The sequence below is a fragment of the Plectrocnemia conspersa genome, unplaced genomic scaffold (assembly GCF_051122295.1).
Source record: "Plectrocnemia conspersa isolate PC_06_02 unplaced genomic scaffold, ASM5112229v1 ptg000008l, whole genome shotgun sequence".
Classification (NCBI taxonomy): Eukaryota; Metazoa; Arthropoda; class Insecta; order Trichoptera; family Polycentropodidae; genus Plectrocnemia; species Plectrocnemia conspersa.
Window position 1 is genome coordinate 4,472,654 of NW_028277172.1, and position 16,315 is coordinate 4,488,968.

The window sequence follows — 16,315 nt, forward strand, 5'->3', positions numbered from 1 at the left end:
ATATAAAAGAATTAACATATTCTAAAATAGATAATTTTTATCTCTTGTTACTGATTTTAACTTGAATCGTTATGGGCACAGAATCTACAATATTTTGTAGCTGCCCTACCTTTAATAACTTTTAGATTTTTAGAATTTAACCTTGAATCTTAATATGTATAAAGTACTTTAAAATCAGTACATGGCGCAGTGCCCTATAATAATTTCGTTTCATTTAATTAATCTACTTAACACAAGTGTTAATCATCTTAAATTATGCATATTGAAATAGATCAAAAGCTTCCAATGATTACTGTCAACCTTATTTTTTTATTTAATTATAAAAACAATTGTTTGATCGATCGACCGATTTTTTTCTAAAGAACCAAGGACGCTTGCCAGGACCTACCAATTTAGATTGCGCCTTATATGTAATACGTTTGCGACATTCCCGCGGAATCTCATGAATTATTGATCTTCGACCATCATTGTTTTGCTTTTATAGGTGATGCCAAAGAGAGCCTCCTTTATTTTCCTTCGCGAACGACGGCAATTATGCATAAATAACGCATTACATTGACAGGAAAAAAATCGGAACAAGAGTGGGCGGTCTCGTTCGAAACGGTAAACTCGAACACCGTTCGGCAGGACAGTTGTCAAATAAATTCATCTCGTATAATGTATAGTTGTAAATTATTATTTATTTATTTAGAAAAATAAAGCAATCTTTATATTATGAACCATTAGATTTGGAAAATTGTTCTTGAATGTGTTAAAAAAATGTTTGCGATTAAACGCCTACGCACTCGAATACGCTAATGTTGTGTGTAAATATATGTGTGGAATAACGGTTTGCTTTAACACTTATATTGGCATATGGTATTACGATGATTGGTTGTGTGATTATGTTGATTAGGGATTATATTTATGAGATAGTTTAATTTACGAGAGGCAAATACCTGAATAAATGTATTGTAAATACCGATTTATTACATTTTTTATATACGTAATTCCGCATAAGTAAAAAATAATACAATTTTATAATTAAAATTAAAAATTTAATACGTATACATTTAGAAAGATATAATAAGTATATATTTATTATTAAGTTTTAAAAGAACAAATAATAAAAATATGCTTATTGAAGAAAAAAATAAATTACGCTGAACATTATTTTTTACTAAAAAAAACTGTAAGTCCTTGTTAATTAATTATCGTTGATTTTGTTTTTAAGCACTTACTCTAACAAATTACCAAACGGGATTCATATAAATTGAGGCATGAAATGCATATAAAAATAGTTCTGGAAATTAAAAATCTTGTACATACTCGCATGTTTGGCATACGGACTGTTTTCGGATCGCTGAAGTAGATTTTTATTGGATTGTTATTATTAAATGTAAATGATCAGTCCAGCAGACGAGGCGCCGCCGGCCGTCGTACTCTCGCCGTGGTCGTCTAATGAATGTGCTACCTAACTCGCGAACAAGCAAATAAATTAACGCACACAGTAGTAATATAATATTTTATAAATAAGTTTTTCAATACTAAACAAATAATTAAAAATAATTTTATTATTCCTCTTTCTTGTTGCTCTATAACAATACAAAATTGTACCATTATTTTGTTTTGAACTACATTTTTTATATTTTTTTTTCCAGTGATTTCAGATGTTCTCATTTATATTCTGTTACTATATTTCTTGCTATATATTTTTTATTAAATTTTGATTTGCTGATGCTGCGCGCAAATTCTCGCTGAGATTTAATGGCGCGTTTACTATTTGGTTAAATATTTATATGCATTGCTGAAAGATCATCTAACTGTATTTTGAATGCTTAAAAAAATAATACTAACTTACATTTTTTTACATTTTTTTGTAGTTTGAAATAGTTTTAAAAAATAGCTGGAGTTAATTTTAAATCACTTCGCGTCGAAAGGGTTAAAACGTGTTGTTTTTTCTTGACAACATAAAAGCGAAACCACATTGAAACAGGTACCGCGCAAATCTATGGATATGTGTATATGTTTCATGAGTTACATACATGTGTGTAATCAAAAAATATATCAGGACTACCCGTAATCGTTGCAATAAAATTTCTTGCAAGAAGCCTTTTATTCTAATTGACTTTCTAAGAACGAAGTTTTATTTTATTGTTAACGTAAAACAAACGTAACGTAAAAAATCGTAGCAGACATTCATTAATTGCATTAAAACATTATGAAGGTCGATGCCAAATACAAAGAATAGGGTCGTTGTTAAATTTCTTAAGATTTTACATTCTATATAATACCAATGTTATTGAAGTTATGAAAGTTATGAGTTATATCATCAATGTTAATTTGTACTTTATCTGATTGAAATGTTCCAATTAATTCATTAGTTATTTTTTTTAATCTGTAGATAAATATACAATAACATTTAGAATATATGTTTTGTTATTTTTATTTTATGGAGTATTTTTAATGATTGTTTTAATCGGGCGCGTACGGTGAGATACGTTTCCTTTCGCTCGCTCGCGTGTTAAGTAACGAGAGTGAGTGAGAGATAAGGGATTGCGTTACATACGTTCCGCACGTCCACTTCTTCTCACTCACTCTCGTCACTTAACACGCGAGCGAGCGAAAGGTAATGTATCTCATCGTACGCACCTGTTTTTAATATTACTCCATATTTTAAATTGGTCATTATTAGCATCGTTAAACATTTATTTTAAATATTTATATTTTTGCATGACACATTGCCTATATTTTTACTATTGGAACTTTTTATCAAGATTTTAAAGTCTAATTTTACTTGTACTGGTTATAATTTTATTAAAAAAATATTACGGTTTTCACTGACATTTTCTAAAAATTTAAAATTGGAAGATTTTATTATATTTTGTAGTTGTCTATGATTAATTTTATATATCACTTTAATTATAATTAATTAAAATTCTATTTATAATTTTATTTGTAATTATTCATATTTTTTTTAAAAGAACTTTCATTAGCTTAAGTACAAACTAAGTCAACTCATCTCTCATGGGATATTTTATATTACACTGTTTTAAAAATCTGCTCTTCTTATCGATATTATTACGGATTTCTAATACAAAAGTGTTGATCAAAATATGTTCAAACCAAATTTTGGTCAATAGGAGAACGCAAAAACAAATATCATTTCTCAGAAGTCAAAAACTCACGTCTAAAGCAATAAAACGAGCTTAGATATATACAATTTTCTCAAATAATAAAAAAAATTAAACGTGAATAATTTACAGAATTATGAAATAAAAAAAAAATAAAAAGATTAGGGCGATGATAAAAATTATCGCTCATTAAAGATCATTGAAATTGGATCAATAGTTACAGACATATTTAAAAAAATATATATGTATTTTTATTTGACATATGCATAAAATATGTTATTACGTTAATAAATGTAATAGAATAAATATTAAAATAATATTTTACATGTCTTAAAAATGAAAGAAAATTACATTGTTCTTAACAATTATATATAATATTAAGATTGAATAAATAAATACGTTTATTAATAATAATATTGTTGCATGATATGAATTTAAGAGTAACCCACGACTAATATTTTTTATTAACAACTGTTAAATCATATTTTTTAAGTTAAAATCAACAGTTCCGTTATATATTTTTTTTTGCATATTCTATATCTCGATTTTTATTGCAAGAAAAGTGTCACCAGAGAGAATATGTGATCGTGAATATATTACATTATGTTATGTAAATAAATAAAACGAGAGGCAAAAATAGCATAATTTTTCAATCTTAAACACTAAATCGTTTCCTCTGCGATAGATTATTTAATATTTTACTATCATATTTTAACGGCCGATATATCGGAGCGGCTTCAAAATGATTATTTATATTATAATAAATTAACATATTAATGTAAATAGGATAGAACCTGATTATGCAGTTTGTTGACATCAGTAAATTACGCTCGGAAAATTACGATTAAGAATTCATACCGGTAATATAAAAATAAATAAATAATTTAATTGCTATATATTATCTAGTTACACTTAAAAACTAGACTACATGTCATGTCATTAAATATAAAACATAGTTAAAAATAATATATATTTTATTTCATTAAAAATTGGGCTCAGAAGATTTAGATTAGTTTGGTTTTCCGATACGGGATAATCTGATTTGGTGACTTAAAAAGTCTTTCGAAGAAAATAAAAGCTACTTGTTCTAATTTGAGAGCAATAACAAATAAGGTCATCTAAATATTTTTGGTATTTAGTAAGCTTCAATCCTAGCTTCTAAATAAGGGCTTTGTTATAAGAACAGATTTGTCTAAAAAATAAAAATTTTATTATACAAGAAAAAATCGTAGTTGATATTTTTACTTATAGTTTCTGTGATAAATTTATTATTAAAATGTATCATAAATTAAAAAGTTTTATTAAGAATATTTAATGAAACATTCTATGCTCAATTTTCGCTTTGAATGAACGGTGTATAATAGTACACGTAAACAAAAGAAATATATTTAAATAAAATAATAAATAATAATAAAAATAAAAATTAAATTTGCTCTGATTGATTTTTGAACCGCCGGTAATGCGTTCTGTTGTTTCGACCAATGAAAAATAAGCATTCAAATATAAAACAAAATGGCTGACAGTACCATGACAACAGTTTTATTATTTATAAATAAAATTTTGCTACGCGACAATAATTTTCATTAATTCGTCATTTGACTGAATATAAATAATCGGATTGCAAATCAACTAGGTGTATTATAACTATGAAAATGAAATATATACATAATGTGTTGAGGATTAGAAGAATAAATTGATTAAATTAGATAAACAATCATAAAACAATCTTCGTAATGAAATCTTCAAATTTTGAATTCCCGTCGACGGACTCCGAGGCTGAAAAGTGAGTTTTTACTTTTATAATACATAAACATTATCATTGCTTCCGATTTAATGCACATAAACGTTAGTATTGACTGAACTAGGTACGTTTTAAACGTGAACATGTAATATATATTTAGTACGTATGAAGATTGAGGTTAATGTCGATCAAACCGTATAAATGCTAATTTATTGCTATTTGGGGATACTATATTTCACGACGATCGTGTGTCAATGACTGTGATGCAGTCGGTTATTTAGCTGAATAAATTAAAACTATTATTGCAGCAAAAAAAACACTGAGTTTAGTTTTGTTTTTTGATACAGCACCGGAACTATAGCACTTCGCTGCGGAGCTCCAGATTAAAAAAAAATTTTTTTTTTAGTTTAGAGTATCTATTTGTTTGTCTCATTTTAAATTATCTGTCTGTAATTGACTCACTGTATATTTTTTATATCTAACTTCCACGATATATGAATTAATTGCTTTCGGTAAGAAAATGCATAACTGGTGTTCCATTACCCCATGCTGTTCTCTCAGCGAATTAATCGATACACATTCTCAACTCGCAACTTTGTACTCAGCCAGAAGGCTTGACTGAGAATAAAAAAGGCCATAATTGGCCACGTGCTCTCGGGTTAAGGGGTGTCCCATTATGGACTCGTGGGCGCAAACAGGTGGCTGTGATGATGTGCATCGATATGTGTGGATTTGTCGCCGCGTGCCGATGTCCACTTTCGGCAAAACCAGTTCCTAGGGTCAACAACACCTCGCAAATGCAAATAATCTCATCGGCTCATTTTTTACCACATTACGGGCTACTCTTATTTTGATCGTTCGCATAACTTATTATTATGTGTAAATACGTGTGAGTGTTTTGAAGCATGAGCCAAATTCTATTTCGATCGGGAAAAATTGGTCTAGTAGAGTTGTAATAAAATGCCTCACAAATATGACAAGTGCCCCAAGTTTGCTTACGTATATTTGAGGTAAGCGTACACATCACTCGGTAATATCAGCAATTTATTTGTATGAGTCTCTGTAATTTTTTTTTATTCGAATATGGAATAGTAGACGATAAAATATTACAAAACTAGAAAATATTGTGTGTGTATAAAATACAGCAATATTTATGCTTTAGAATGCTGCAATTCAGCGATGGTTTAAATGCACATTCCTTTCCGTCACCACTATTGATCTCGTACATGGAAATGTATAGCTGCGATATTGTTTTGTTATTGTTTTTGGAAGGGGGCAAAAACGCTTCATTTCTTCAATAATTTTGAGGGATATTAGTTCATTATTTTATGACGCTCGGGAGAAATACTAATGCAACTCCTATAAAATATAGCACTACGGGGGGTGTGGTCCCGCTCATCTGGCCGTCAAAAGCTGGGTGCCCGCCCATAATGGTTGGACTCGTAGGACCCTATTACTGGTAACGGCAGTGGCGCACGCTATACTTCTGACCCTTTTAGAAAAGCGCTACGATTATCGGGGGTTCTGACAAAATAAAAAAATTTAAGCTTCAATTTTTTTAATAATATTATTTATTTTTTTGCGAAAATAATAAAAATATTATTTTTACATAACTAGAGCTAGTTTATTAGCTAGCTATTTAGCCTTTAAATGTTGGTTTACAATTGATGTTCTCCTATTGATTTATTAATTTACCATATTAAAGGTAGTAAATAAATGTTGAAATTAAACTTAAAACCAAATACTAATTGTAATATATTGTTTATTGAGATATTTGATTAAAAGTAATCAAATATATATTTACAAATAATTCATTTTGAGTACAACTGTAACATAGACAGTGGCGTAGCTATGGGGGAGCGGAGGGAGCGGGCCGCCCCGGGCGGCACTTGCTTGGGGGCGGCATATTCGCGATGGAATCGTCTATTGTGGTTCTTAACCCTTAATAAACTAAAATTTATGTAAATCTACGATTACCGAGAGCTTAACAATAATCAATTTATTATTTTAAGAAATGCTGATTTTATGACCTTACAAAAAAAATGTATGGGGGGGGGGGCGGCGGCAATTTTAAGGATTGCCCCGGGCGGCACATTTTAGACTATATAATATATTTTATATATACCTATTGTGTATTATTTTTTGTTGCATAAGAAGGTTAATTGTATAGTGTCATAATATAAAAGGCAATTTGTTTGACTTTATATAACATAGATTCAATTTCCTCTTGCATGAAATGACCATAAATCAAATGTAGTAGGTCGCCTTTCTGCAAGACGCTAACTGTTAACTTGCTGAGTAATTTATTATCCAAAGTCACTAAAGAGTATATTTGTGTATACACTATGAAGATTTATTACAAATTGAATACGTTCACATATTTTCAATTTATAAAATAAAATTTAATTTAGCTATAATTAAAATATAAAACAACATAATTTTAAATGTATTTTAATTAAAATAAACATCTATAAATTTGACTAATGCTATTCAAGCACATAATTGATAACCAAGAACAGCTTTTGGCCATTAATACAAGCGTTTGGAATTCGAACTCGTTTTTTTTTCAACAACACAATGTTGGCAAGGGTCAAGATTCTCAAGATTTATTCTCAGTGAGTTCAATTGGATTTTTTATTTTAAAACATATACATAAACTACCGCTTCGGTATTTTTAGTAAAAAGGATTGGCTAATGACCGATCGTTTACAACTTCAATGACAACTAACATGAGATTAGAAAATTTATTACCACACCCATAAATGAAATCACCTATATAATTTAGTTTGACATTTATTTTTTGTTGCTTTTAGTGTACAGACATGACAGATATCGCAGATCTCCAGACGGAGGAAGACTAGGATTACCAGGCAAAGGAGGAAGACCTACCCTGCCTAATCCTCCTTGTTTCACTACAACTGGTCAGCCTGGAAGATGTACATCCTTTAGATCTTGCTATCCTTACTACAAAGCATCTGAGCAGCCGTTTAATTGGGGCGTTTTGGGTTCTCCTGATACTTGCAGCTATTTCGGAGATCAACTTGGACAGGTAAGCTCTACGATTACTAAGCTGTTATATAATTCTTTCTTTATTCTAATATATTTCTGTCCTTCACGGCAGACAGATGTTTTCCAGACATTTGGAGTTTGCTGTACTAGTCCAGTGATTTCTTCGGCAGCTGAAGCTAGACCAGCTTTAGGAACATGGCCTCCACCTTTGCCACCATTGCCTACTCATCCACCGGATCATACACCAGCTACTCATCCTCCACATTTTGGTAAAATTATATTTTTTTATAAATCTGTTCCTTTTATTTATGTGTAGAGATAGTAAGTCTGTTGTCAGCCATTTCATAACGTCATACAGTAAGGCCAACTTTATCTGTAATTTGCCTTATAAAATTAACAGACTTTTAAATTTATTTATAATTAACTACAATAATAATTTAGGGTTTTGATGCCAAATAGTGTGAGTTTTTCAGTCATTTATTGCAACATGAAGATGCAATTCAGGTGTCAGTATCGGGTGGCGGTGTCGAATGCTCAAGAGTATTGATTGATCAAAAAGTTTGTAGCAGATATAGAGTAGACATTACAGTGGCAGAGTATTAATAAAAGTAAAGTGGTGATGTTATAGAAATTGAATAGTTTTAGAACTTGAATTACATAAAAAATAAATTAATTTATCGTCTATTATGATCGAAAAATATTTTATAAATATTACCATCATTAGAATTTTTATTTTATTGCCATTTTTGACATGATGCCTATTTTTTCGGGATGTTATGTGGGTTCACTGAAGCTTGAAAGAGGGAATAAACGCAACAAGGGCGAAGCCCCGGCGGTGGCGCGTTGATGTGATGGTCTGAAGCCATGCGCAAAGCCCTGACATCAGACATTAAGGCATTAGTCTTTTTGTGGTACACGTTTATGTTATGCATCGGTAAAGACTAAATCGTCACGTGGTCTGCGGCTCAAATCCCTGGTATATACATATATATAGCGTTTGCCGGAAGTAAGAGGGTCTTAGAAGCAATCAAAACTTTTCAAATTTATATAATTTTTTATCTAGTTTGGCGTTATCAACAATCGCCACATCTTTTTTATGTTCAATATTCTCTTAATTTTTGCTAATCGTTTCATAAATTACAAATTGGAAGAAATTTGAAAAATACATTCCTTCAAAGCTTAAAATTTATCTAAATTTATTTAAAAATGACTTAAATTGATAAGAGTTTCATTCGTATTATGGTTTTCAGTTTTTCTTTATCTATAATTGCAAGGAACCATTAACGCGTTTAATAAAAAAAAGGCCAGTTCCATTCGCGATAAAAGCAATTTTTACCGTTGAATAAAAATGGGCTTCTGCGTTTAAAAAAACACCGCTGGGATATCATTTAACGGATTAAATACGTGCCATAAATCATAGGATTAAAATAAACCGTTTAATCTGCCTTAACGGCCAACTGAAATTTATATTCGTAGAAATTTGCCACAAATGCAAATCCATTTTTTATGGCGGATTTGTATTTCTTAACATTTATCAGATTTTTACCTGTTAGTAATTTTCTATAGCTTTTGTAATCTGACAGGCGTAAGCCTAGTGCGTTACAATGGAATATGATCTCTAACAAGTAGATAAGTCAATCTACCAATAAATGATCAGATTATTATTAATCTTGGAATCAGTGATCTGAAAGTGTTGAGATAAATACGTCAACCCTTTTACTATAATCTAAAAAATATTTCAACTAAAAAATCTAGTGCACTGATACCGAAAAATATTGCTTAGTATATGTTTAAACACTTGTATTAACACCAGTTTTTATAATGAATATATCGGAAAAACTATTAATGAGAACGATGCTATAAAATAAACTATTAGCACGGCGCTACGCACAAAAACCACCAGTTGTTATGTTCCACTGTATTTTATGTACTTAATCTAAGTAAATGAATCATTATACCGTTGTAATATTAGCTTAGGTTAGGTTTGGGTTTGACAGTAAATGGAAGCTTCGCAAATGTAAAATTTGAGTGTGGCGCCGTGATAATTAACAAGTAGCAAAATCAATTATTATGCTTTTTGTTAACATAAGAAAATATTTTGAAATCTAAATTTTCATTATTTTGCGAAACATAATTTTATTTTACTTACAGTTTTTTTATTATGACTGTTTTTTTGTCTATCGCACGGCTCGGTGATTATTGCGCAACCAAAAATTGCGCACAGCAAAATTAGATGATCAATTTATACATACATATTATGTTTAAGAATACGTCTGTTTATATCACATAATTTTTTTTCAAGTATATTAGTAATTAACATTGGTATGGTACACTTATATATTCTAATTTTACACAATTTTTTACTTAAAAATAGAGAAGAATATAAAGTAGTTGGAGTTAGAATTAAAAGTAAAATGTAATTGAAAATTAAATAAAAATCTGTGTTCAAAATTTTCGCTATGTAGAATTTTAGTGTGGGCAATTTTCGTTTGCACAATAGTCCGGTCACCCTATCGCACTCCCTAGTGTCTTGGCTGTCACGGCCAGAACACTAGCAGTTGCCTTTCAAACTCAGACTATCCTGCTCCTCAGTTCCACGTTGGACATACAAATATTTACGTTTTTAATATAAATACCGTTAATATATACGTTTTACAATTTTAATATTTTAAATGCTTCTATTGTAATACAGTAATAAATCAAAAATATATTGAAGCAGATTATCTGTTATGATAGTATCTCTATAGTGCAAAATTCCTAGTCTGGCTTTTTCATTAGTTATAATTAGAAGAATGGCATATTGAATCGCAATCAAATCTGGTATTTATTTTGCGCCTCGCTTCAAATGTATTGTTTTTTTATAGATCTGATCTTGATGTAAAAAATAGTTTTAGGCAGGCGTGGCATGTCATAATTCAGCAAATTTCATTTGTAATCGGTCACGATTCGATTATCTAAATGAGTCATACAACCAGTTAATTTATTAAACCATATTAAGTAGAATATTATGTTCCTAAAAAAATGCTAATTGGTGGTGCAAGTTCATCGATCCAATAAATTAAAGAAATGGTGTTTTTCGGACGATAAAAAAACTATTAAGATTGCTTAAATCGATTTTTGCGGTTTGTTGCGGTCGAAATTTATGTTAAGTGAAGATTTTTATAAAGATGCCAAATTTATTTATATAATTAAGAAATAAAATCGAATAAAATATTATAATTTAACAAAAACGAATCGGAGAAACACTAAGTATTTTTATACAAAGATAAAAAATGTTTTTTGTGTAATTAAAAGTAATTTAAATAACATAATAAAATTAATTTTACTTTTACTTATCAAAAACAGCGATTGCTTTGCTTTTATTAAGTATTTTTATTTTTGTTTCTCGGTTTCGATAAAAACGTTCCATCTATTTTTAAAAATCAATGCTTTTTTTAAAAAAAAATTGTGTATATTATACAAGTCGTTTATAATATTAAGGGCGAACTCAACAAATGTATGTTTTAAAATAGTCAACCACAAGTTAATTTAGTAATATAAATCACATTTTCCAAATCGTTTCTGTATACATTCTACTTTTTACCTTGTTTGAGAAATACTATTTTATGGTAATAAAATCTTAATGAATTCGCTCTTAATATTCTGACGTATCATATTAAATATAATAATACTTTTTCACTTTATTATACGTAAGCTACTATTAAATACAACATACGTTTTTATGTTCCTCAGAATTGTTTTAAAAGTACATATTATCATATACATCATAAATGTGTTTTAAAATAATGGTTGTATAAATAGTATTTATCATCAGCAATGTAGTTGTTTTTAAACGAGAGAATCATAAAAATAAGCCACTATGCAATTAAAATAAAGGTCGATGATAGTATGTTATTTATCCGCTGCGTATCCGTTTTAACGCATTTTTTCAGGGGGCCCACCGTGCGCAACACCACAGCTGTATCATTTTTAAGTGTGATGTCTGGATGTTATAAAATAAATATAATCTCATTATTCAATTTCAGGTGTACCAGGCGGAGTGACGACCAGCAAGAAACCCACTTACACCACCACCAAGAAACCGACTTCAACGTCTAAGAAACCCTTCACGACCACTACTTGGGGCACTAAACCGACTACCACAGCATTCGTGAGAAACCAATCATCGCCTCCTTGATTAATCGCTTCTTGAGACTTACAAAGCTTATTTTTTAGCCGTGGCCGCCAACGCACGCGCCGATAACTATCTCGACCACGACCACATCAGCAGTCGTGGCATCAGATGAGCAGGCGCATTCATGCGGAGCTAAAAATGGCTTTCAGGTTTAATTTTATTATTTTACTTATTCTTGCCAATATATATGCAAAGAGCCATCAAAATTAACGATCGCGTTTGTCAAACATAAATTAATTAATAATTATAAGATGGTAGATATTGTTTAATTATATATGTAGGGTAGAAAAAAACATGCAACAAAATAGTGCATAGGGCCTAGAGGCTATTTAATAAATATTTGTTTAAAAATACATAATTTACAACAATAAAAAGTTCTCACATTATATATTATTTTCAAACATCTCAGATAAAAACCATCGATGGGAATGAAAATTTTCAAGAAATGGAAGCTACAATTTAGTTCACTTTAAAAAAATTAAAATCACTGAGAATCAGCTTTAAAGCTTATTTATGAAACTTAAAAAGGGAAGATTAAAAACATTTTTTACTAGTTTGCTCTTATCTGACATCTCATCAATTCCCATCTGACAAATCGTCAGATGATTTCTCATCTGACGATTTGTCTAATTGAGTCTAAAGCGCTCTAAAGTCACTTAATCTTGGATACATGAATGACTAAAATACATAAATGGTCGGTCAGCGAATGATTAAAACCCTCGTCGACCGACCCAGGGAGTTTCGACTTGTAACGCCACACTGCACGCCGAGAGCTGACATTTGCCGTTCACAGCTGACATTAGGGCGTAATGATACGTCGATGGCTATCTGGGATCGATGAAACTTTCGACTCCACCAACGCAAGACAATGCCTTTTCCTAGGCAGAAGCAGAAATAGAGAGGACGTCACGAAACCATTAATCATATTAAGTTTTTCGGCAATAAAACTATATACACTGATGCTACGCGCCTTATTTGTTAAATACTACTATACATTTTCTTTTAATATTTTGATTTTATTGCAGGATGCATCTATTTAAATAACTTTATTTTATTCATGGAAATACTCATTAAATATACTTGGCACATTAATTCAAAACACAATAGTGCTTGAATATTTTATATACAAACAACACTAGTAATGAACTATCAAAAATATAACTAGTTTTATACCTAATGCGCGACAAAAAATATCTTGCTCTGTATTTCAGCTAAACTATAACCTTGACTTTTAAAGATTTACTAATTTCTATTCCAAAACAAATATATGAATTAATACGCAAGATTTTTTATATATTAATATATAGGCATTTAACTTAATTTATGTTAAGAAGACAAATAACGAATTTTTGCCTTTGAACGATTCATTTATAGTTGTTCTAAGAATGTATTAAAAAATGCGCACGGTAACGTCTTTCCTAATGACTCGTGATTATTGAGTATTTTTGATTTTAAAAAATGTAGTTATATATAATGAATCGTTATTTCTATTGTTCAATTTAATTATTATAAAAAAAAACGTGTTTTATAAATAGTATTATAAAAAATATTTCAGGCATAAAGTGGTTAATAATCTGTAATCATGGGTTAAACAGGATATTTAAAACCCAATCTATATATTTTTAGAATGATATCAATATAGATAAATAGTTATTTAATATATATTCACAATCATATTCTTATAATTGAAGCATTTCACATCAAACTTGTGTTTTTGTATAACAATTTCTAAGTGTTAACGTTTTAATTAATCACAGGATCAAGAGAGAATAGTCGGCGGTCACAACGCCGATCAAAACGAATGGCCCTGGATAGCCGCTCTCTTCAACGGAGGCAGGCAGTTTTGTGGAGGCTCCCTTATCGACTCTGAGCATATTTTAACAGCTGCGCATTGTGTAGCACAGTAAGATTGTACTTGCCATAAATAAAAAAAATAAATGAAACGGGACTTATTGTCGCTTAACATTAACAGAATGACGTCTTGGGATGTAGCAAGACTGACCGTCCGCCTCGGTGACCATGACATTAGGAGCAACACTGAGGTGCGACATATTGAGAGGAGAGTGAAGCGAGTTGTGAGGCACCGAGGGTTCGACATGAGGACACTGGTATTTGATCGTAGCAAAAACTGTTTTTATATGTAGATCTTATCATTTATATTCAATTGTTTTTTTTTTTTAGTATAACGATGTGTCGGTGATAACAATGGACTCACCCGTGTCTTTCTCTTCCGCCGTAAGACCAATTTGTTTGCCTTATGGTGGTAAGCAGTATTCAGGATTGACAGGAACTGTTATCGGATGGGGAAGCTTGAGAGAAAGTGAGTATTTCAGATGAATCCTTCTAGTATTATATTTATGAGCATGGAATTAAGAGAGAAAGTCAATTTTTTCAGTTTAGTTTAGTTAGACAAATATATTAAATGATAATGTATTTTTTCTTTAAACAATCCTAGACCTTTTACTGATCTAAACAAATATTTACATAGTTTTTCTTAACCCTTTGAGTAGTGAGTTAATTTATAGACATTTGTTAATTTGTTAGTATACACCTGAGAGTGAGTAAGTTTTACGTATTTTTGTATAATTATTTCTGTTATTTATTTACTATTACTATGTATATTACATTTATAGTAAATTGAAAAAATCAAAGATTCTCAGCTTTTTTTTTATTTTATTAATTTATATACTAATTGTTTATACACAAAGCAAATATATTCAAAACATGAACAGAATTGAATAAAAAAAAATTTTATATTGTAATTTATTTCTTAATGCACAAAGGTGTTTCTCTATTCCATTGAGGAAGCCTGCTATATTTTTTTTTTTGCGGATTGTCCTAGGAATATTATTATACAAATTCACATCTCCGTACAATATTCCTACCTTATACCTATCTATTCATATATTTATAATTAATAAACATACATTTAGTTAAAGTACATTATTTTTTAACCATCTTTCTATTATACCCAATTCATTATTTAATTTATCTACAACTTCTTTAATATTATCACCTATGCAATAAATTAAATTGTTGTCTACAAACAGATGTATTTTACATTTTTCTGTGTTATTGATTATAGCATTAATATATATTAAGCAACAATGGTCCTTATTAACCCCCTATCAATCTAATTATATTGACCTCAGTTAATATAATCATAATTATATAGTATGTTTAAACTTCCTGTATGATTAATTTATAAATAAGCTTTGATATATTGAAAACCAAATTAAATAAATATATTATAAATTATGTGGGAATTTCAACTACCTGCACAATTTCTTATAATGAAAGGTCACTCTAACGACAATTCGAACAAAAAATAGAGATCAACATGTCTCGAAAGTGTTAAGAAAAATAATTGGAAATATTGCACGGACAACCTAATAGCATATCCATCCCAAAACGTAATTTACCAATAAGTACCCCAGAAAAAAAAATTGTTTGAAAAGGGATGCGAGCTAGACAATACATTCTACTCTGCGCACATTACTATTGTTATTCAACTCTTTAGATATTGATCGACAGTCGCTATCTGAACCGTTTCTCTTAAGGCATGAACACATATTGGGGTGTGTCCAAAAAGCGATGCAGTTGACTCGCAAACATCCTCATCCGACACTCACTAGAGCTGTCTCGACCCAGCATTATAAAATATGTAACACTTGATCTCAAAAGCTTATATTATCAACTATTTATATAATAGAGTTATCTATAACTATTTTTATATTATTATCCAACATATCTTTATAATTAATAAACATATATATATATAGTTATTTTTAAACCATATTTATATTATACGTGATTCGTTACCTATGCAATATATTAAAGTGCCGTCCGCAAACAGATGTATTTTAGATTTTTTTATATCATATATATATAATATAAACAGCAATTGTCCTAATTTAGACCCCTGCGGTACACCGTGAGATATTATTTTCTCTTTAGAATATGCATAACTTATTTCAACTCTTTGCTTTCTCTTTTTTAAGTAATAATCAAACCATCTTAAAACTATTTCACTTACCGTTCCGATATTCTATAATTTTTTCAACATTATTATTCTGTTTATTGTTTCGAAAACTCACTTGAAATCCAAGAAAAGTATTAGTATGTTTTATTAATTTAATTTAACACTTTTCTATTATTAAACTTCGTTAATTTACATATTTTTTATGTATTATTCGACTTCTGTGGATTTTTTATATCAATATTCTTTATAAAATATTTTTGTTATTTTAATTTGTTGATATAATTTTCTATAGATTT

General features: G+C 29.7%; 1 protein-coding gene across 1 annotated transcript in view; it reads left to right on the forward strand.

Moving 5' to 3' along the window:
- Positions 1-16,315, forward strand: part of LOC148232754 (uncharacterized) — a 28,808-nt gene that overhangs the window by 10,871 nt on the left and 1,622 nt on the right. Inside the window, exons 2-8 of the mRNA XM_088190524.1 lie at positions 7,668-7,903; positions 7,976-8,132; positions 11,889-12,013; positions 12,079-12,186; positions 13,795-13,940; positions 14,010-14,145; positions 14,219-14,357. Coding sequence (XP_088046650.1) covers positions 7,668-7,903; positions 7,976-8,132; positions 11,889-12,013; positions 12,079-12,186; positions 13,795-13,940; positions 14,010-14,145; positions 14,219-14,357 — 1,047 coding nt within the window. The remainder of the gene's footprint in view (positions 1-7,667; positions 7,904-7,975; positions 8,133-11,888; positions 12,014-12,078; positions 12,187-13,794; positions 13,941-14,009; positions 14,146-14,218; positions 14,358-16,315) is intronic.